The 20,028-nt window shown below is 52.0% G+C and overlaps 2 protein-coding genes across 4 annotated transcripts in view; one reads left to right on the top strand and one right to left on the bottom strand.

Moving 5' to 3' along the window:
• Nucleotides 1-1,465: 1,465 nt before the first annotated feature.
• Nucleotides 1,466-5,911, bottom strand: LRRC59 (leucine rich repeat containing 59). 2 transcript variants are annotated; one of them, XM_076353684.1, is made up of 7 exons: nucleotides 5,729-5,911; nucleotides 5,247-5,306; nucleotides 4,548-4,706; nucleotides 4,125-4,229; nucleotides 3,453-3,525; nucleotides 2,814-2,987; nucleotides 1,466-2,263 (listed from the first exon to the last, which is right to left on the bottom strand). In XM_076353684.1, the coding sequence occupies exons 1-7, from the start codon at nucleotides 5,831-5,833 to the stop codon at nucleotides 2,019-2,021; spliced, it is 921 nt and encodes a 306-aa protein (XP_076209799.1). In that variant the 5' UTR covers nucleotides 5,834-5,911; the 3' UTR covers nucleotides 1,466-2,018. The 2 variants fall into 2 exon arrangements, with proteins under 2 accessions (XP_076209799.1, XP_076209800.1); XM_076353685.1 differs by lacking the exon at nucleotides 5,729-5,911 and having other exon boundaries at nucleotides 4,548-4,702; nucleotides 5,247-5,307.
• Nucleotides 5,912-9,576: 3,665 nt separating this feature from the next.
• Nucleotides 9,577-20,028, top strand: part of ACSF2 (acyl-CoA synthetase family member 2) — a 36,743-nt gene continuing 26,291 nt past the window's right edge. The window contains exons 1-4 of one of the 2 annotated variants that reach the window (XM_076354038.1): nucleotides 9,577-9,665; nucleotides 14,326-14,521; nucleotides 15,926-16,054; nucleotides 17,083-17,136. In XM_076354038.1, the coding sequence (XP_076210153.1) occupies nucleotides 9,577-9,665; nucleotides 14,326-14,521; nucleotides 15,926-16,054; nucleotides 17,083-17,136 (468 nt within the window). The remainder of the gene's footprint in view (nucleotides 9,666-14,325; nucleotides 14,522-15,925; nucleotides 16,055-17,082; nucleotides 17,137-20,028) is intronic. The other variant, XM_076354039.1, reaches the window with a different exon arrangement.

A 20,028-nucleotide genomic window follows, 5' to 3' on the forward strand; every position in this document is an offset into this window, starting at 1 on the left:
TGCTGCCCCCTAGCACCTGCCCTGGTGAGGTGGAAGGACTTCACCTCACAAAATAGACTCAGTTTTCCGCTGTGGCAGATGGGAATGAGTAAGACTAATTTTAAGACATAAATTTAGACTGCCCTGATTCAGCCTCCAGATGGCTTAATCTACAGAGGGTCTTGAAATCTGATTACTTGCGCTGGAATTACGAGGTCTAAGCAGTTGGCAGAAAAAGCTTTCTTTTAATTAGCTTGGGGAACATGCTCGCCTGTCCACGAAGCCATTAGCACTTGTGTGCACATAAGGATGGTTGAGGTCTTCCGTGACAGCAGCACTTACTGAGACAAGTGCCGAGAGTAAATTAAACTGCGTCCGATGTGTGGAAGTTACCCTTTGGAACCGTGCTGCCTCGAATGAAAAAAATACCCACCCGCTGCGCTAGCTTCAGGCATGCAGCGGGAGCCCTCGCCTGGCCAGCGGCGCGCTTCGACCTGAACCGATAAATCTTGTTAGCCCGGCGTTTGCGAACTTAAGCAGCACTCTCCTAGATGGCAAAGCAGCAGACTCCTGCCAGACGCTGGCAGGATCGTCTGCGGGGAGGAAATGTCGCTTTGAATGTTGTTTGCCGCACTTCCGAACATCTCTGGAGAGTAAGCAAGGACCTTTTTAAAGAACACGGTGAGTTAGGTACCAAAAGCAAAGCCTAAAGCTGTTTCAAGGAAGCTTAGAAAACATATGTACTGCTAAGCCAGAGCTGGGCAGCCTTTCCTTCCTTTTATCTGACATTCATGCGTGGTACTCGGGGAACCACACTCTTATCGTTAGGTTACGAAAAGGTGAAGGCTTACTGCTTCGACGATGACCTTGGTATGAAATGCTATAGATTATTTCCTCATGGCACTGCTCTTGCCAGCAATAATCCCAGGTGTATTAGAAGAGAGGGAGCGATTCTGGTGACTAATGCAGGATGTCTCCGTGGAGTCTGTAGCATGGATATTCTCTGAAGCCTGCACTTACAACATGATGTCACTTCATTTTAGTACTCGCAAAGCCCTTAAGGGTATGACAAACTTGTCTTTGGTTTCCTCTGTAAGGAAATTATAATTCACAGGCCTTTGCACAGGTGAGTTTTCTTCTCCAGGCGCAAACCGCCAAACCTCCCAGCCCGCCCAACAGCCCCCAGGCGAAGCCCTTCTCCGCCTGTCTGCCTTGGCGGGCGATGCTGCCACAGTGCCACCCAGCGTCACCCGCCCTCTGCCCGGGGGTCTCAGACACCCCTCTCTTGCTGCACACACAAAACCAGCCCGCAGGCTGGCCAGGAGCCCTTTCTGAGCTGTAGCCGCTTTGTTGGCACTAGCTGGTTAAAAATAAATGTAGCTGGAAATCATTACTGTATGTACTCAGAAGGAATTTTTGGCTGTTTCTAGAAGATGTAATTAAAATTAAAACTGCATTAGCAACATAAACAGTCAGTTCAGACAAATTGCTGCGAAAACTGTTGTATTGAAAATTTTCAGCTCCTTTCAATAGTACATCAGCTTCTTCGCCCAACACACGGATGCACAGCCATCCTACACACTTGTAATTGGTCCTGGAGTAGGCCTTAACATACGATTCCCATACAGCTGTATCACCAACTTTAGCACAAATAGAAATGCGAGCAAGGAACGGATACGTATTAAAAACTTTCTACCTCCAGGACAGAGCTATAGCTACCGAGATAACGCAAGGGCTGGGTTTTTCCACCCCGACAGATTGGCAGCTTTCTGTACCTCGCAATCTAGGTAAACATCCCTCGGAGGTAAGAAGTGTTAACAAGTTTAGGTTAACGTGGGCAAACAATGGGAGTTACAGGCCAACTGCGAAACATGCACAGCAAAGATGATCTGAACAATAACTCTGCTCTGCGTGGAGTGGACCAGCAAACCAATGCTGACTGATTAAAAGCAGTTTCATCAGAACACAATTCCATAGGAATTCTGGCTGCGTAGATGGTGGAGGGAGATGCTGACGAAGCAAGTGCCCGTCCAGGACAATCACTGCTGCGAGTTCTGTTGTAGCAGATTCTGCAGGGTTTTGTGGTTTTGCAGAGCAGCTAACACGTCCTCGTAGAGAGTGTTCACGCTGACGCACAGAGGTTGATGTTGCAGCTCTGTCAGCTTGCAGGCGGCCAAAGTACAGAGGACACACAGCAGCACAAAGAACAGGACCCTCAGCACCGACCGCGACCAGGAGCGCTTGTGCCGGGGTGGCTGAGGGGGACGAGAACTGGAGGCGGGCTCTGTAACGAGAGCATTTACAGGACAGAGAACGTGAGGAATTAGTCAAGTATCTTTAACAGTCTACATTCAGAAACAAGCTGTTCAGGTAAGATACTTCAGCCTGTGCTGCAGTTGTCTTTTGTGGTGAATTTTCATCACTTAACTCTGGTTAATAAATAGATGCACAGGATCTACCCGTTTAGGATGAAAAGCTTCAGATGTAGTTTCATGGGCAGCAGTGAACAGGGTGTAAAGCACCGCTTTACCGCACACGCACGAGATCCGTTTTTGCACATATAGTTCAGTACGTTTAAAAAGAAACGAGTGGAGGGAAGTTCCCCGTAGGAGCAGCTGAAGAGCTTTCTGAATCTTGTAGCTCAGCAGCTCGTCGGGAACGGGGATGAAGGGGAAAAGGGCACAGCGGGAGAGCTCATTAGAAGTCCTACAGGTACTTCCCCGCCACTCCCACCATCTCCCAGTACCTGGGCTGCATAAAAGCAAATCTGGCAGCATCCAAATGAGATGAAGATGAAATCTGATGCAATCCCACCCACAATGGATGCTACTTACTTCGGGTCTGCACATTTTCTTTTTTAGTTTTCTTTTCCATCTCCTGTTTTGCAGCTTTCTGAGCGTCATACTCCCGTCTTCTGCGTTCCTTTTCTTCCGCCTTCTCTCGCTTCCTCAGTTCCCTCTCTTGAGCCTCCTTTGCTCGCTGTTCTGCTTCACGCTTCTTCTCCATTTCTGGGGATTAACAGGAAGTTTTTTTCCTTTTATGTAAAGGGTTGTCATTGCCTTCTTCCTTATTACCTGCTTATCTGTTCCCAATTGGAATGAGGAAACAAATCAAATAACTATCCTCTTTTTTTATCTTTTTTTTTTTTTTTTTTTTTTTAATATTACATACCTTGCATTTTGCTCCCTCAGAATTAGGCTTCCCTTAAAATAAATCTTGTGCTGCTCTTTCATATTTTTTATAGGTAACCTATAGTGCATTCCATCTAGAGATCTAACTATTGTTCAGGCAAGAAGTCACATGGTTATCCCTGGCTATCTTTCTCCCTCCAGCCCTTCTACCCTACTACTCCCAGAGTCCTCAGCATTTTGGTAGTTACAAGTATTTTTAGATGGCAATCAGTACGTTTGGGCGTGTAGGAGAGATCAAGAACAGTCCTCAGCAGACAGCGCGCGAGGGCTTTTTGTGCTTACCTCGCTCTGCTTGGAGCTTCCGTTGCCGTTGTCGATCCTGCTCGGACTGGATCGCTTTCATGTGCTGCAGTACCTTCAAGGTCCAAGAAAACAACCTGAGGTCTCTGCAGGAGGCTCGTTGCACAGTCAGTTCAAAACACAACAGCTGGAGCGTAGCTGAGGACGGTCAGCTGGGGCTGACCACCCACCCCGGCTTACCCCTACAGGTATGGCTCTGAAGAGAGCTCGCGCCTTCCCACATGAATCTTTGCGGTTAAGAAACAGACCCTTCCGTTATAAAACGAACGTGCCAAACTGGTGCTAGCTGATACAGAGGATCACAGAGCACTTCTATTTATGTGCGCCTACGGTTTGCCAGAGCTTCTCCAGAGATTTTTGTACTCTGGACTATAAGCCTAGACACGGATTATTTTGTCTGATGATGCCTCCGCTTTCTTGGCAACCAGCATTTAGTCCTCTCTCAACTCCAGTAATGGAAGAGAATCCTACTCAGCCCAATGTTAGCTCTCTACAGGTGCAGAAGCAGTGAAGTCAGTGCAGTGAACCTGCACCTCACTGGCTGAAGAAACTTCAAACTGCTGCAGCAGCCGCCCAGCTGGCTAAGCAAAAAGAGGAAGAACCACCACCGATAAAGCGAAGTAAGGAAAAAAAGAATAAAAGCAGATTCCTTACCTTGACAGCAGCCTGTTTACACTGCTTCTCATCCAGACAGTCTCCTGCTACTTTAGCTAGGACAGGATCCAGGGGATTGTCCTTCAGATCTAGCCACTTCAGGTTCTGCAGAAAGGAACGGCAAAGGGAGGCTGTAAGAGCGCAGTAGCCTTGCGATTATTTAAGAGATCCAAAGCAGAAGCAAAGAACTACTTGGTTTTCACATGAATGAAACAGGTACGGAAGAGAAGCAGAGAGCTTGAGCAGAGGCGTTTTCAATAGATGTGAGATAATTTCCTCTGAGCTGCGGTGCAGAGCCAGCCAGATTTTGGAATGGGTAGTCAGCAGGATGGATGCTTTACCAGAGAAATCAACCTGAGAAGGATCACAAGACCCTGGGCTGCAGCCCAGAGCTTTACGTAACTGCCCAGCAAACAGTTTTACCTTGAGCTGTGCAAAGCTGACGGGCAGGGTGACTAAACGGTTGTTCAGAAGGTCCAGGTGCTGCAGATTGACCAGGCGGCCAAAGTCCAAGGGCAGCTGCTGAAGCCGATTTTTACTCAAATCCAGTTTCACCAGATGCATCAAACTGCAGAAGTCTGACTAAAACCAAAACACAAACAAAACCCAGAAAAAACTTGTCGGCACCTTTATGGAGGAACCTCAGCGCGGGGAGTACGTGGAGATAGCCTGCACCCTACATAAGCCACAAATCCTTAACTTACTACAGAACTGTGATGGAGGAAAATCACTCTCCTCCTTGGCCTCAGAAGATGGAGGTGGAAAACAGTGGGACAGATAAGACAGACAGACTGACTGACTGACCGGCAAGGTGATGTATGGCCATACAACAGAAACAAACCCCAGCCTCCACTGCTGATGAAACTGGTCTGTATTCACGTGGGGATCCCCTGGCAGGAAGATGCTGCAATCTTCACGCGCTGCAAACCTCTTCCCTCTCCTGCCTCGGCCAAAACCGCCCACCAGTACTGACCCGTCACTGACAGCAGAGTCGTTCAGCCACCCCGGGATGAGGAAAGTGCCAGTTCCAAACCTCCCGGTGAACCTTTACTGAAGCACTGGGTAACTTTTCTAAATATTTCCCAGCAGACTCATCCCCACAAAGGCTCTCTAGCGCCTTACCGGCAAGGAAATGAGGTTGTTACAGGACAAATCCAATACCGTAGCTTTTGGAAGAGCGGCCTGAAAGAGAAACAAAGCACTAGATCAACGTCGAGGTGCACCCGTACCCTTCTGACGCCTGCTGGTTTTGCTTCAGCCTCTGCGGTTTCTCCCGCGTCGGTCTGTCCGTCCCCCCGCGGCTGCCGCCGAGGTCACGTCATACCTCGATTGATTTCGGGGTCTAAAGGCAGAAACTTAGCCTGAAACAGATGTGAGCAGCGGGAGCTGCCCGGCCCACAGGGCATGAGACACCCCCCCCCCCCCTCCCCCCGCTGCTTTAAACACCCGCAGGCCGGGTCACAAACACCTCCAGCACATCTGGCTCCCCCGCGCACATCTGGCTCCCCCGCCCAGCCCCTTCCCCAGGGACCGAGCTGGCGGAGCCGGCCCCCCGGGGTCTGCGGCCCCGTCCCCGCCGGGCGGCCCGCGGGCCGGACGCTCACCAGCTCCCGGACCGGCACCTCGTTCAGGTCGCAGAGGCTCAGGTCCAGCTCGTTGCCGTCCAGCTTGTCCTTCAGGCTCGGCCCCTTCCCGCCGCCCCGCGACATGGCCGCCGGCACCGCTGGGGTCCTCCGAGAACGAGGGGATGCGGCGCGGCGCGGGCGGGGGCGGCTCGGCCCGGCCCCGCCACCCACTTCCGCGTCCACGTCCGCGTCCACGTCCGCGCGGGGCCCGCCAGCCGCGGGGCCGAGCGCGCCCCCTGCCGGCCCGGAGCGCCCCGCCGGCGGAGCGGAGCGGAGCGCGGCCCGGCCCGGCCCGGCCCCCCACGCCGGTGGGACGTCCCACCGCCCCCGGACCCCTCGCCATCATCTGGTCGGTGGCCCTCCTGCGGGAAACCGCCCCAGGAAGGGAAGGAGATCTCGGGCCCCGGCCCCACGGGTGGGCGAGATTCGCAGCCGGTCATTTCACCAGCCACGCACCGCCCCGGTAAAACCAACCGTTTAATGGCCGATAATCCCAATACCAACGCAGAAACTGAGTAATTATACCCCGCTTTACAATGGCAGGTGGCGGGGCTTCAGCCTCTTCGCAGGCTGCGTCCTGAGGGTGGCGAATTCCCCCGCTGCGGGGCTGTCACACCAGGCCTCTTCACGGGGAGGGATGTGCAGTCCATGTCCCTGCTGCGACCCAGAGGCTCCAGCGCTGCGCGAGCAGAGCGCTCCCTTGTCCCGACCGACCCTCTGTGGAGAAGGTCGGCGGAAGAGAAGAGGAGCCTGGGGCAGAGCCAAATTAGTATTACCGGGCAATGGGATTACAGTGAGGAATAACCTTGAATTTCCTGGCCCCTGTGCGAACCGTGAGGTACAGGACCTTGCAAAGATGTTTTAACTACCCCAGCACGTCTACCCCGTGGGTGCTTTGGCTAGTTTTTAAGTTGCCAGTAGGTCTCTTCCCACACCGAGAGATCTGCGCTAGCTCGGCACAGAGGTCATGGAGACCGCGGGAGTCTCTGAGCAAAGGCACCCCAAAACAGCAAAGAAGGATTTGCCTCATAGAACGCAGAGCAAAATCTGCCCGAGGTTAACGCGCTCTCGTCCAGGAGATGACAGAAGTTTCTCGGAGCAGGTTTTTGTTCCTCCGAAGAGCTGCAATTACAGAGCCCTCATTTGAGAAAAGCGAGGTCTAGTTACGCAAGAACCTCTCCCGTCCCTCAGCTTTTCACAACAAGGTTTGGAGGAGCAAGGAGGGGCTGGAGGACGACCTGTTGCAGGGACGGGTGGGGAAACCTCAGGTTGCCAGATCTCCCAGCACGGACGCCAAGGGGGGCAACCAATTGCCTGAGCTCCGCGTTACCCCGAGGCAGCGAGGGGCTCGGCTGAGGTGTGGTGCAGCTGCACAGCCCCCCGCTCCCTTCCCCAGCTGGGAGGCACCGCGTACGGTCCTGCTCCCGAGGGAGAAACCCGGAGGGGCTTGGGGGGGGGTCCAAGCAAGACCCCCTGTGTGGCTGGAAAAAGCCTTTGCGTGTGCAAGGCTGCAAGGACTGAAATCTGCGCTTCTGGGCTCAGGGTTTACACGAGTCCAAGAGCCTTTGGACTTAGCAGAAGGAAACGAGGGTGTAGATTAGTTACAAAACCTACCTGCTTATCTGTGATTAATGTGAAGGCAGATTTTTAAACCTTCGTTAGAAAGAAATGATATCTTTCCCAACGGTGTGTGAAGTGTTACTGGTTCAGCCTGCCTTTGCTTTGGCAATCTTGAACAAATGTACCCAAATGTCAAGGTCACATTAATTTCTGTAGAATTCTTGGTTTAATACCTAACCGGGATCCACCCTGTAAGCTAATGATTGGAACGTGGGAAGATCAAACTGAAAGTCAGCTTTATTTTTATTTATTAAAGGTGAGGGGTTTTTGGATCCCAGATGTTGGGTTTTTTTTTCTCTGGGGTTATACAACGCTGAGCACACTTTGATGCTCCTGAAGTACAGACAAAGATAACTGCTCTGTGCTGAAACGGTGAAAGGATAATTTCTGGCCACGGATGTCATACAGCCTTGCATCGTCTGCAGAAATGCGTAAACTCACCTAGCTACTGATTTTAGTGGGACTGACATGTAAACAGAGCTCCTGTGCATCTCTAAAAAGACTTTGAAACCTACCGGAGACAGACAAACCGTAACACGGGCCACATTTGCGTACTCTGCTAGAGGAAGGCTGCAAGAACGTTAGCAAGGAGAAGGGAGCAGGAACTGCTGGGGGAAGCGGGATGAACACTGTCAATCTAATCCTGACCTAACGATCCTTACTGTGGCCCTGGGGGCATGAGGTGGCCACGCCAGCCAGGGGCTGGAGACATTCCCAGACCCTCAGCAGATCTCTGGCCTTCCTCACCCAGCGTCCCCTCTGCAGCCACGGCCAACTTTTCACATTTCAAAGACAAAAATCTCCCTTCCCCCAACAAAAGCAAATGCCGTCACCGCGGCCGCCAAACTCCTTGTGGACAAGACGCACATTGGGGAAAATCCGTCCTGCTTCTAAACCCAAGTAGCTAACACCGGAGGTCTGGCTGCAGTCAGTACGTCACTGTGCGGCTGTGTTACGAGCACATTTATGGCTTTGGTGCCCGAGATACACCCGTTCTGAGGCCCTTGTTCGTCAGCGCCATTGTGCTCGACGTGGTAGAGACACACTCTGTCCCGACACATTGAACTCAAGCTTCCACCCCGGCAGAGCTGCAAAACGGCAGCCAGCGATCACCCAGCAGGTCAGTGGCTGAGCCAGAAACAGCCCGCGTCTCAGGCCGGCACTGGTAGCTCTAGTTAATGCCCGTACGGTATTTAAAAGACAGAGACTTTTCTGGGATCAAATTTATACTCCAGCCCTTTCACGAGGATTAATTAGCTTCTGGCCATTGCCGCAGGCAATGCGCAGAAAGGCTGTCAGTCATTTTACGTGGGGAACGATGCGTGTGTCACCTCTTCTCTTCAGCATCAGTGCTGCCGCAGCGGAGCAGCGCTGCTCCCATGGCCGGGTGCTCGGCAGAGCTCAGCACCGCAGCGCTCCTCGCCTTGGGCGCCTTGCCCATGCCTCCGCCCTTAGGTGGGGGGATCCCAGCCTGCCCGGCTCTGGATTAGCTCTGCGGTTCCTAGGTGGTCTCTCTTCCTACCTTAGCAGGGTACAAGGCAGGCAGGGAGTGCCTAAAGCTATTAACGAGGCGGTATCTGTGCTAACTCATTAGGCAGATAGGGCTGGAAATCAATTAGTGAGTCACAGGGCTCAGGCACCAAGCAGTACAGATGGAGGAAAGCGGGGGCAGGTGGTGGTGGTTGTCTTGCGCCGCTGTCCGTGGCAGCTAGGGTGTGGGGCTTTTTTGGGGTGCAGGGGAAGGCCGGGGCTGGCGTTAGGGAGAAGGCAGCTGATGGGGCAGTCTGGAAAAAAGAGGGAGCGGAGGGGGGAGAGGTGGGGGTGGAGGCGCAGTGCGGGGACTTGGAAGCCGGCAGGGGATGGGGCAGGAGCCCAGCGGGGCTCTGCGCTGCCAGCCGTGTGCCGCGGGGGTCCCCCGCTCCGCCTGGCCTGAGCCCCATCCCCGCGCCCCCCGCCGGCAGGCCCTGCTGCCGCTCGCCCCCGCGGCCCGGGCAGGGCGGGGGGCTTCCTCTGTCCCCCCCGTCCCAGCGGGCGCCCCCTCCCAGCCGGGAGAGCCCCGGGGCCGGGGGGAGCCGCAGCCCGGCGAGGCGGGGCGGGAGCGGGGCCGGGCCGGGGCCGAGGCGGAGGCGGGCCGCGGTGCGCACCGCCCCTGCGTGCCGAGCGGCGGGCCGGGCTCCCGGCTCCCGGCTCCTGCCGCCGCCCCGGGCATGGCCACGGCGCGGCTGGCAGCGCTGCCCCGCCGCGGGCTGCCCCTCCTGCGCCGGGCGAGCGGGTGGCGGGGGGGCCCGCCGGGCAGGTAGGGACAGGGGGCTGGGGTCCGGGGAGAGGGGGCTGCGGGGGACGGGGCTGTGGCGACGGAGGGCGGGGGCTGTACGGGAGGGAGAGCGTGGGGACAGGGGGTCTGGGCTAGAGGGGATGCAGGGCTGTGGGGGGAGAGGGGATGGGGGGGAGAGGGGATGGAGGGCTGTGGGGGGAGAGGGGATGGGGGCTAGAGGGGATGGAGGGCTGTGGGGGGAGAGGGGATGGGGGCTATAGGGGACAAGGGGCCGTGGGGGGAGAGGGGATGGGGGCTATAGGGGACAAGGGGCCGTGGGGGGAGAGGGGATGGGGGCTACAGGGGACAAGGGGCCGTGGGGAGAGGGGATGGGGGCTATAGGGGATGAGGGCTGTGGGGACTGGGGATGGGGGGCTATGGGGGACGGGGGGCTGTGGGGGCAGAGGATGAGGGGGCTGTAGGGTACAGAGGCTGTAGGGAGAGGGATGGGGGCTCTAGGGGATGGAGGCCGTGTGTGACAGATGACGGGGGCTATAGGGCAGCTGCAGAGCGATACGTTTGTCCAGCCAAGTGGGTGGCTGCTTGCAGGGAGGGCAGGTTCAGCCGGAGGTTTTGCTCTCAGTGTGTGTCATTGTCCCTTGGCTCCCCTAAAACCCCTCCAAAGTGGCGGAAGACAGGCTGCATCCCCTGGGTCTGCCCTCCCCGCCCCCCCCCCCCCCCCCCCCCCCCCCGGCCTGGGAGGGGATCGGGAGCAGGGACAAGCCCCGCGCAGCATGCGGAGGGATGTGAACGTGTGCCTGGGGTTGAATTTTCTTTGTGCAGCAGCTCCAGCCTGATCGCAGTAACGTGAAATGTATCGAACAGCTTCTCTGTCCTCCTTCAGCGCTCTGACTTGTGGGCTTCGTTGGGCAGCGTCCCCCTCCTCCTGTGGTGCAGCAGGGTGGTGGGGGGCACTGGGGTGCCAGCGGGTCCAGGGCACCGAGGAGCTCTGGAGTTCGGGGGGGTCAGGCCAGTTCTTTGTGTTGCTTTTCTTCAACGCTGCCTCTTGGAGCAAGTTTGTGGGAAAGAACAGCAAAAGGAACGCAACTGGCTTTGGGAAAGGCTTTGAAGGATTAGCTGATATTCAGAGCCTAATACTCGCTGGGAAGTATGGCTTCCAGGGAGCAACTCCCCAAGAACCGTGGGGAGCAGCCCTTGCTTTTCCACACGCTGGGTCTGGCTGTTTCTTTTCAGCTGGGTTGAGATTAGGAGTGAGGTGGCTGAAGCCCATGTGTGCGGCTGGAGCCAAGATTGCCGTTTACGGAATCTGTTCTTGGGAAAGGGGATCAGAAGGGAAGCATGGCGGAGAGTTCACCGCAGTTTGGACTCCAGCCCAGAACTGAGAGTGAAACTGAGGGGCAGGAACACAAAGCACTTGGAGAAAAAGAGTAGGAGTAAGCTCTTTCTGGTAACATTATAAAAAGGTTTATTAAAGTTGTTAAGCAGTATTTATCCTTTTGGCAGGAAGAGTGCAGAGGGCAGAGAGGAGCAGTGGAAAATGTAACCAAAAAGTCTGCTGCAGTTGGAGTCTGAAAGCCCTGGGGACTTGTTCCTCCCTCAAACCAAGCAAACAAAAGTAATCAGAACCTAGTTAACTCTTTAGTCAACAGGGTTGTTTTAAAAAGTAAAGAAGCAGTAAAGATTGAGCAGAGCAGGGTTAACTTTCACCACCCTTTTATTGCAGTTGTGTTACGTAAAAGACCCCAAAAGCTCTTGCTTTGCGGGGAGAAGCTCCTGGTAGACGTCCACGAACAAAGGAACTGGCTGGGGAGTCCGTGGACCTCTCAGAGCATGAACTCTGCGGTCAGGACGGTCCCCAAGCCCTGGGAGGACAGGGCCTTTCATCCAGGTGCAGAGGGGATGGCACCACAGGTCAGGTCGATGTCCTTCACAGCTGCAAAGCAGGAGCTTGCTTGTGTGCTCATCGTAGGGGGCAGGAGGTTACGCTGATGCCTCTGCCTTGCGTTCGTCTCTCGTCCCTTCTGATCATTTCTATAGAGACTGGTGAAGAGTTAAAGATGAAAAATGAAGCTGGTTATCTTATGTCAACAACTATAAAATGTTAGTTGGGGCTATTCAGAGATAAATACAAAGAGCTCCTGGGATTAGTCAAGAGTGCTTGTTTCAGTCCGATGGTTTCTGCTTGCCGCCATCAGGCAGGAGTGCTTTCTGGGTCTGCTGGCATTCGGTTGCCTGCCTGCCTTTCGCGCAAGGTGGGAGAGGGGTGATTTTTTTTTCTGGGTCTCTGTTGTTTGTCCGTTCAGTTGCGCTGCTCAACTCCAGGGTTACGGAGTTTTGCAGGAGCAGCCGAGTGTGGAGGCTGGCTCGTTTGCAGGCACCGCAGGCTGTCTTGCTGCTGGAACGTGTTGCCAACAGAAGGCATGTGCTCTCCAAGAGCAGCAATTGACAGTCTACGCTGAGACCCAAGAGCAAGCGGGGTTTTATTTGCTCTCCTCCGGCTGAGGCAGGGAGATGAGAGCTGCTGGAATATCAGACCATCGGTCTTGTTTTATCTCCAGCAGTACCAGAAGCTTCGTAGGAGGAGGTGGAGGGTGAATTACTTGTTTTCTGTAACAAGGATGAACAAAAAGATTATTTCTAAATCCTTTGGACCCTTTCTTTGTAGAGGTCTCTTGATGCATTCTTTCAGATCAGATGTATACACTTGCTGTTGGCTATAGGCAGGAGGGAGATGGACCCTACGTTATTTCCAGCATGATGCTACTGATAATGAATGTATCATGTATCTGCCTCGTTCCTCCTGTTCTCGACCCCCAGTGCTTCCAACAGCCTGCAGTGTTTTATCCCACACCTTTCACTCTTGCCGTGGCCAGGAGATAAGGGATACAGAAATGCTGAAGCACGATGAGAGCATCAGACCAGAATTCAGGGAGCTCAAACTAGATGACAGCTGTGAATTTTGCTTTCCTTGATGTATTTGAAGAAACCATGTGAGCAGGCACTTTGAGAGGAGTTAGTGACTCTGGGTTATGAGCATGAGATATCTTAGGCCCTAATTTCAAAGCTGCTGATGCTTTCATTTGAAGGTGTGAATGCTTGGGCCCTTGAGAGCAAGCTGTGCGTGCTTCCACACCGTGAGGGGAACCAGCAGCATTTTCACAGTGTTCTGGAGTGCAGGGCTTTATAAGGACATATTTTACTGCTCTATGATGCTCTTTCGTCCCCATGTTTGGGGGTAGGGAGGAAGCCGTAGCTGTGAAGACTGGAGGTGGAACTGTCACTTGGCTCCGGCTTTGCCCCTTCTTCCATTTAGTGCAAAAGTCTGGTTCCTGCAAGGTTGCTTAACCCTGTCCTTCCTGGTCATCTCCTAAGGCAGGAATGGAGGAGCTGAGAGCACGGAGGGAGGCAGGGGAGAAGGGAGGAGGGACAGAGAAAGCCGGGGGCTGCTGGGGCAGAGAGAGGCTCGGAGCAGGAGGAGGTGGAGAGAGAAACCAGGGCAAGAACTGCAGCGCTCGGATGGTCAGGAGCTGCCGTTTGACGGGAGGTTGCTGCTTTTCCACTGATGATCAGACCTCAGTGAAAGCCGAAATGATTTTCCCTACCACCCTGCCCACATCTTCTCGTTGCTGCCTCTCCTGTGTTCCCTCTCCAGCTTGGCCTCCACACAATGTCTCTGTGCTCCTCTCAAGGACCCTGTCATGCCATTGCTGCCCAGGTGCTGCTCTGCTGAAACGCCTCCCTGTTCTCATCCTCCCCTCCTGTCCCGTGTTTGCAGCGGGTGTAGTCTCCTCCACCCCGTGAGCCTGCTGTATTCTTGCCTCTGCACTTCTCCCCCCTCATCTCACTGGTAGCTCCTCGTTTTACTGATGCTGTCTTCGGTACCATGAGCTCTCTGCGGTCTAGCTGGCAGAGATAGTAAGGCATGTACAGCCTGCTTGCTGCTGTATGCACAGACCATCACTTTGCAAATGCCTCTCGGTTACGGCTCAACTTCTCTGAACTCTTTCTAAACACTTTTTATGCTGTGGGATTAGACTCTTCTCTGCAGACTGTTTTGGAGACTGATAAAATGACAGATCTCTGACTTTAATTTTAACTTTCTCAGTCGTCTGCTCTTTCCAGCAGAGAGAAGCCAGCCGGGGGAGTTTCCCTACAAACTGTTTTGATTGTGTTCCTTCCAAGTTATTTGCACTATTTAGTGTTGCAGAAAGACCAAACCCAGTTGCCATCCCTCAGCAAAGTCCATCGTCTGTCCAGATATCCCGAAATGTCCAAAGTAGCTTTCACCCCAGGTGAATGACTGTAGGACCAGGCTGTGCCCGGTCTGCAGGGCTGGTGCAGGCTCCTTCCCCGTCAGTGAGCAGGGTCCTGGTTTCCAGTGGAGGGATGGAGGCTCTGCCTGTGCTGCCTGCTCGTGTGGGCAGGTCCAGGTGGGTGCACTGGGGTTACCGACGCTGTCCGCCTGCCCAGTGCTCCCCCGGCTGCTGCATGGGCTTTCCAAGTGCTTTCGGAGGTCTTCCTGATCTTGACCTGCTGAAGTGGCTGCCTGTGGTTCCCAGCAGTGTGGGGATGTACATCAAGTACTCCTGGTACTGTCGGTGGGTTGATAATCCTTCCAGATGGAGAGAACTGTCTTGATGGGTTATATTAAAGAATAGACTCTTCTCCTTTTCTTTCACAGTGCTCTGCACACAGCGATGCCCTCTGCCTCCCACAGGGTGACCAACAGCTATGTCCAGGGGACCTTAGACATTCCCCTTCTCACCAAAACCATGGGCCAGTGCCTGGATGAGACCGTCGAGCTGTTTCCCGACCGTGAAGCCTTGGTCTTCTGCCGAGACGGCGTTCGGAAGACGTTTGCTCAGTTCAAAGAGGAGGTGAGTACCTGGTTTGCCCCTCAGAGAGCCCAGGCGGGTGGATAACGGCAGCAGCAGGCATGATGGAGAAATGGAAAACGATTTTATCACTCAGCTCAGGAGTGAGGTTTGTCGTATATGGATCTTCATCCTGGCCCTGAGCAGAGTGTGATAGCACCTTCCCAGCACACACCGATGGGTACGTGCTGCCTTTGTCCTCCTTATAGTCTCGAAATCAAAGGGAGAAGGCAGTGTATGTAAAAATGCTTGCTGAATATCCCAGAATGAACTTTCATACTTAAGTTATCACCCCTATCTGATGTGTTATGGGCTGAGTCATGGTGTTTTTCTCAGCTGGAGTAGCTCCAGCTCTTGTATTAGTCGCTCTGCTCTGACTGTCAGAGGTCCTGAGTGTGTAGAGGTTTCTAGTCCAAGCACAAAGGCAACTGAGCAAAGTCAAGGACTTGGTCTCAATATCATATGCAAAAATGTGTGTGGGTGTATCTATGCATGTGTATGTATGTGTCCATATTACATACAAATATATGTTTATATGTATTCTGAATGGAGGGGCAATATTCCAAGGCTAACTACCTGGAAAGTTTCTATTAAATGTATGATATGATCTTGGATAAGAAGAGTTGTTTGGGCTTTTTTTAGATTTACTAGTGTTTTGGTTACATCCATTCAGATAAACAAGATTAGCTGTGCTCACCCTAATTTTGAAAAGGTAGGCTGTAATTCAGAACTAAATCAGAGAATAGCTATTCCTCAAATTCATATCTCCTACAAGGTAGATTTCATAAATTTGAGAACATAGGGAAGTTTATACACCTTTGAATACCTCAGAATATTTATACATACATCTGCACACCTGAAACATGCTTACCATCTTGCAAAATAAAGTAGTCATGTTAATATGGTGGCTGAATGCAAGTTAATGAGGATAGGAACCCCAGACTGGTCAAAAATCACTTGATAAAGTTTTCATCACCTGAGTCCTTTTAGAAGTAAGTGATACGCCAGTATGGAGGCAGATCCAACGCTGTAGATGGGCCCAGTGTATGGGTAAGGCTTAGTCCTAAGTTGAGTTGATGAGGAGCTAGACACTAAGTAGTCTTTGGGCAAGAATTAATTTGCAACTATTTGTACATAATTGCCTATTTTGGTTTCCTTCCTGCTTTGTTGTATTGTTCCACGCTTGTTATTTTTATGCTTTCAATCAACCTGCTAAGCAGGGGCTGCTCCGTGACTCGGAAGACGCTGCTGCTGCAGCAGTAGGCTGACAGACTGCAGCAGAGGTACGTTCTGCCTGATGCCAGTTGCAAAGACGATGCTTTTTCCCCAGAAAGCAGGGCCTGGAGAGAGAGAGATCCCCCACTGCATCCTGTGAGTGATCCTCAGGCTCTTGTCTTGTATTTACAGGTGGACCAGGCAGCAGCTGGGCTTCTGGCTCTTGGCCTGAAGAAGGGAGACCGGCTGGGGATGTGGGGTCCCAATAAATACGAGTGGGTTCTCATGCAGTTTGCAACTGCCCAGGCAGGAATCATCCTGGTAAGGAGTTTGCTGTGCCTGGGTTTTTAGCAGTCTGTTGGGAAAGGACATGGAGACAAAGAAGCAATAGGAGATACTGGAGAGTAAAGTTTGTTGCCTCTTTTTCCCATGATCTTACCCAGCGTGTTGGCTATAACTGAATCCAGTATTTAAACAAGGTCTGTGCAACCCTCTGCGTCTTTGTCCTCCACTATGTAGGAAAGCAGACTGCAGGGGAAGGAGCAGCAAGAAATGGACTGCTGCGAACTAGCTTGCAGCAGCCGATGATAGATGGAGACGTGCTTTTGCCTGTAGGACCGTTTTTATGTAACATGCTGCTGTCCTAAAGTTGCCGGTTATTTAGATCCCTCCTAAATAGGACCCGTGTTGCTTCATGGTGCAAATGCTCACTTAAAGATGTAGTCCAAGTTGCAAATCTCCCAAAGCCAATTTTCATCTGAGAGAATGACCTGGCACATTCACGAAAATGCGTCTTATTTAGGCGGTGCACCGTAGTAAGGACTGCACTGCGCCTTCTGGTCCGTTTTCTTCATCGTGGTTCATCCCGGTGTCTGCTAAGACACAGTAACAGGGTGGATGAGCATGGCTCAGTATGAATCTGATGTGAACTCAACTCCAGTGGCCAATACTGCTTCTGTGGAGAGTTGGGCAGGAGAAAGCTGGTGTTTTCATGGTTGTCTGTTAAGAAACCTGACGTGCTCTTGAATTTTGAGTCTTCAGTGGATTGAATGTCTGCCTGGGAGGCAGGAGGTCTGGTTTCAGTTCCTGAAACTCTGTTGTGACTATCTGACTTCACATAAATCTCTTTTCTGATTGTTTTCTTTCGTGCAAACACAGGATTCAGCTAACTTTTCTGGTGAATGTGAAATCCCTGCAGTGGGGAGCTATTAGTTCTGCGTGTTGGAGAGGAGGAGAGGCTTTGAGCGTGGCTTGTCCCTGGGAGAACTTTTCTGTTGGAATATGTGTTGGCGAGAGGGTTTTCAAGGCAAGGGTAACTCTGATCAACCTTCTTGTTTCTCCCTCTTAAGGTATCTGTGAATCCAGCCTACCAGGCCCTTGAGCTGGAGTTTGTCATCAGGAAGGTTTGTATGGCACTTGCTGGTAATGCTAATTGATTCGTTATGAGAACGCATACAAGCAGCCGTCTGTTAAAGGGGATAGTGGGGGGACAGTACAGATGAGCTTCTGGTTAAGCACTTGGGCATATCGGGGAGAGCTGGCTGGAGAGCAGGGCTGGTGGTGGCCGTGTAGAGGGAACACCACCATGCAGTGACCAAGGGGATGAAGCTGCAGTGAAGTGGTCACACTTGTTGCTGTTCCCTTTGGCTGCCACCCTGTCCATTTGATGGAGGCTTCTGCATCCTTCTCATCCCTCTCTCTCTGCTAACAACCACGTACTGCCAGTATTACACCAATAATAGCCATACCTGCCAGTAGTCGTTTACGAGGGACTGAGGAAAACAAGGCAAGATGGAGTATCTGACCCAGGGACTGTTCCACCCAAGAAGCTGGCAGCAAGGACAGCAGAGACTATGTGGTAGCAGAGCATGGCTGCAATCTCTAGAGGCAATATCTGTCTTAAATCAGTTCTAACTTTCCCGCGCTCATGGTCCAGCCTGCCCAGGAGGGAGAGCACCACACGGCCGTCCTGCCTGACTCAGTGCCATCCTGCCTGCCTACTGCTCAGGGCAAATATCACCATCTGGGATTTTAACCTTGAAAGGAGGAAGGCTCAGAAAGGACCAGCCTACTTGGTAGCTTGTTTTCTCCTTCCCAGATGTGTCCTAGGCCTTGCTGTCTTTGAGTTTAACCTGGTTTAAGTCCTAGGTATTGCCACTGCTTGACATCTTTCTGCTGTCTGATTGTGGCTGCCTCAGCTACCCTTGTATACCTGCCTGGGTTTGGGTTTGCAACGTGCGGAGCACCAATCGGTTCAAACTGTTCTGGCTAATTAGCTCCAGCAATGAGGAATCCAAGCTACTAAACATTTGATGACTAGAAATTAATCCTGGGATTAAGAAGCTAATCTGGTTGTCTGTGGTTTGTTCAGCTTTAAATCAAAGGCTGGTATTAGAAGAGCTGGAACTACGTCTGGGTCTTCCCAGCACCATCCAAGTTCTGGCTTTACCTTGAAAGAAGTGGATAATTTCTAGCAACAGAGACTTTTCTCTTGCATCAGTAACTCTGTAATTCGGTTGCTGGGCTGCAGTCTGAGTTCCCGTTTCATCCTTCGTTTAAACCTCTTACGGTAGTCTCGCTGGTGTCACTCCTGTTTTCATGCGTGAGGATTGAACACAGTGCTGCGGTGAAGCACATCTCTTCCAGTGTGGATGTCCTCCTGCTTCTCTCGCCGGGTGGAAATGTAAACGGCAGTACTTCCCTTTTTTTCCCAGTGGGACCTGGCTTTTGTTTTCCTTTCCATCTCTGTGTGTCAGATTCTGCTCTGATTTTTCTCCTCCAGTGTAAATCTGGAGTGTGGATGGGGTAAGAGCAGAAACGTGCTTCAGCTCCATTGGGGATTACTCCTGTCTCACCCTCCCAGGTTTTCTAGTCTTCGTAGCTTTCCCGTGTACCTTTGGCACTGGGATCTCTGGTGTCCCTCACCCCCCTAATTATTTGTTTATTTGCACAGCAAACCCCCTGAAGACGTTAGGGCTTTGTCTGTTGGATCCTGTCAGCCTGTGCAGTCCCTTCCTTGCTCCATCAGGTTCCCTCCCTTTGGTATATACAGAAATACATGCTGAATAACCATTCCTCTCATTCCTGCTGTATTTCCAGGGCTTTGTAAGAGCAAACTGATGTCAGCGCTTATATGAGAGGTCCTTTGAAGAAGGGTCTGCTGCCATTCAGGTTGAGACCAAGTGGGAGATGCCCAACTAGAGACCCTTATCTCGTACAGCATCTGCTCTGCAAGCTCCTCTCCTCCCGTAGCGTCTGTTTCGCAAAGCTAGTTCAACCAGAATACTGGTTTGGAGGAACTAATAGTAAAAAGTTACAAAGGCGCAAAACATCCCAGAACAGACTCTGTCCCCTGGGTTCTGGGCAGACTGTTCCAGAAAATAGAGCAAGTGTTTGTCTTCCCTTCTGACAAACCCCAGAGGGTACTTACAAATAGTTTATTGGCATAGCCTCGGTCTCCTTATTTCATGGACCTTGGGAAAATAATGAAAACAGATGAGTAAATCACTTATGTAAATAGCTTACTTGACAAGAATGCATTTAAATAATTTATGTAAATAGTTTATTTGACAAGAATGCGGTTTTTGGAAGATGAAAGTAGTTTGCAAATCTGGGTCAAATTCAGCAAATCTCCTCTGCTGAAAAAGAAATTCTTGGAGTAATTTAAGTGCTTTGTTTTCAGGATTACGTAAAGGTTGAATGGAAAATGTTTTAATTTTCAAAATAGCTAACTCTTTAAAAAGAGGTGGAAAAATCTTAGGAAACAGAACACCTTAAAAAAAAAAAAAAAAAAACCACCAAAACCCACAACAAAACCTTGGCTTGACCTGAGAGGCAGTCTTTAGGCTTCCTTGTTTTTCCAAAGTTCCTCAAACATCCTCATTTCAGATACGCTCAATTGATTTTTTTTTTTCCTTCATATTTTGGAACTGGACTTTTTGTTAGCCTTGGGACTCCTAATCTGAAAAAATCAGTTGTTTGCCTTGTGCTCGCAATGAGGGGCGTTGATCCTGGGAGAAGAGGGAACCTCAGGCTGCAGCTCTGCTCTCTTGCCCAGCGAAAAGCAACCAGCCCGTCCTGAACCGAATGCCGGGGAGGAGCAAAGCACCGGCTGCACGCGTGGATCAGGGCTTGGGGTGCAGTAACAGCACCCTGCCCTGCGCTTGCAGGGTTTTATGAGTGCACAGCTGTAAGGGCTCAGTTTGCACTTGCCCTCGGTGAATCTACCTGCTTGGAGGCATGTCCCCAGCCCTGGGAGCGTGGCTGCTGTACCCTCCCTGTGCAAAGACCTATGT

This window comes from Aptenodytes patagonicus, chromosome 16 (genome assembly GCF_965638725.1).
Source record: "Aptenodytes patagonicus chromosome 16, bAptPat1.pri.cur, whole genome shotgun sequence".
Taxonomy (NCBI): Eukaryota; Metazoa; Chordata; class Aves; order Sphenisciformes; family Spheniscidae; genus Aptenodytes; species Aptenodytes patagonicus.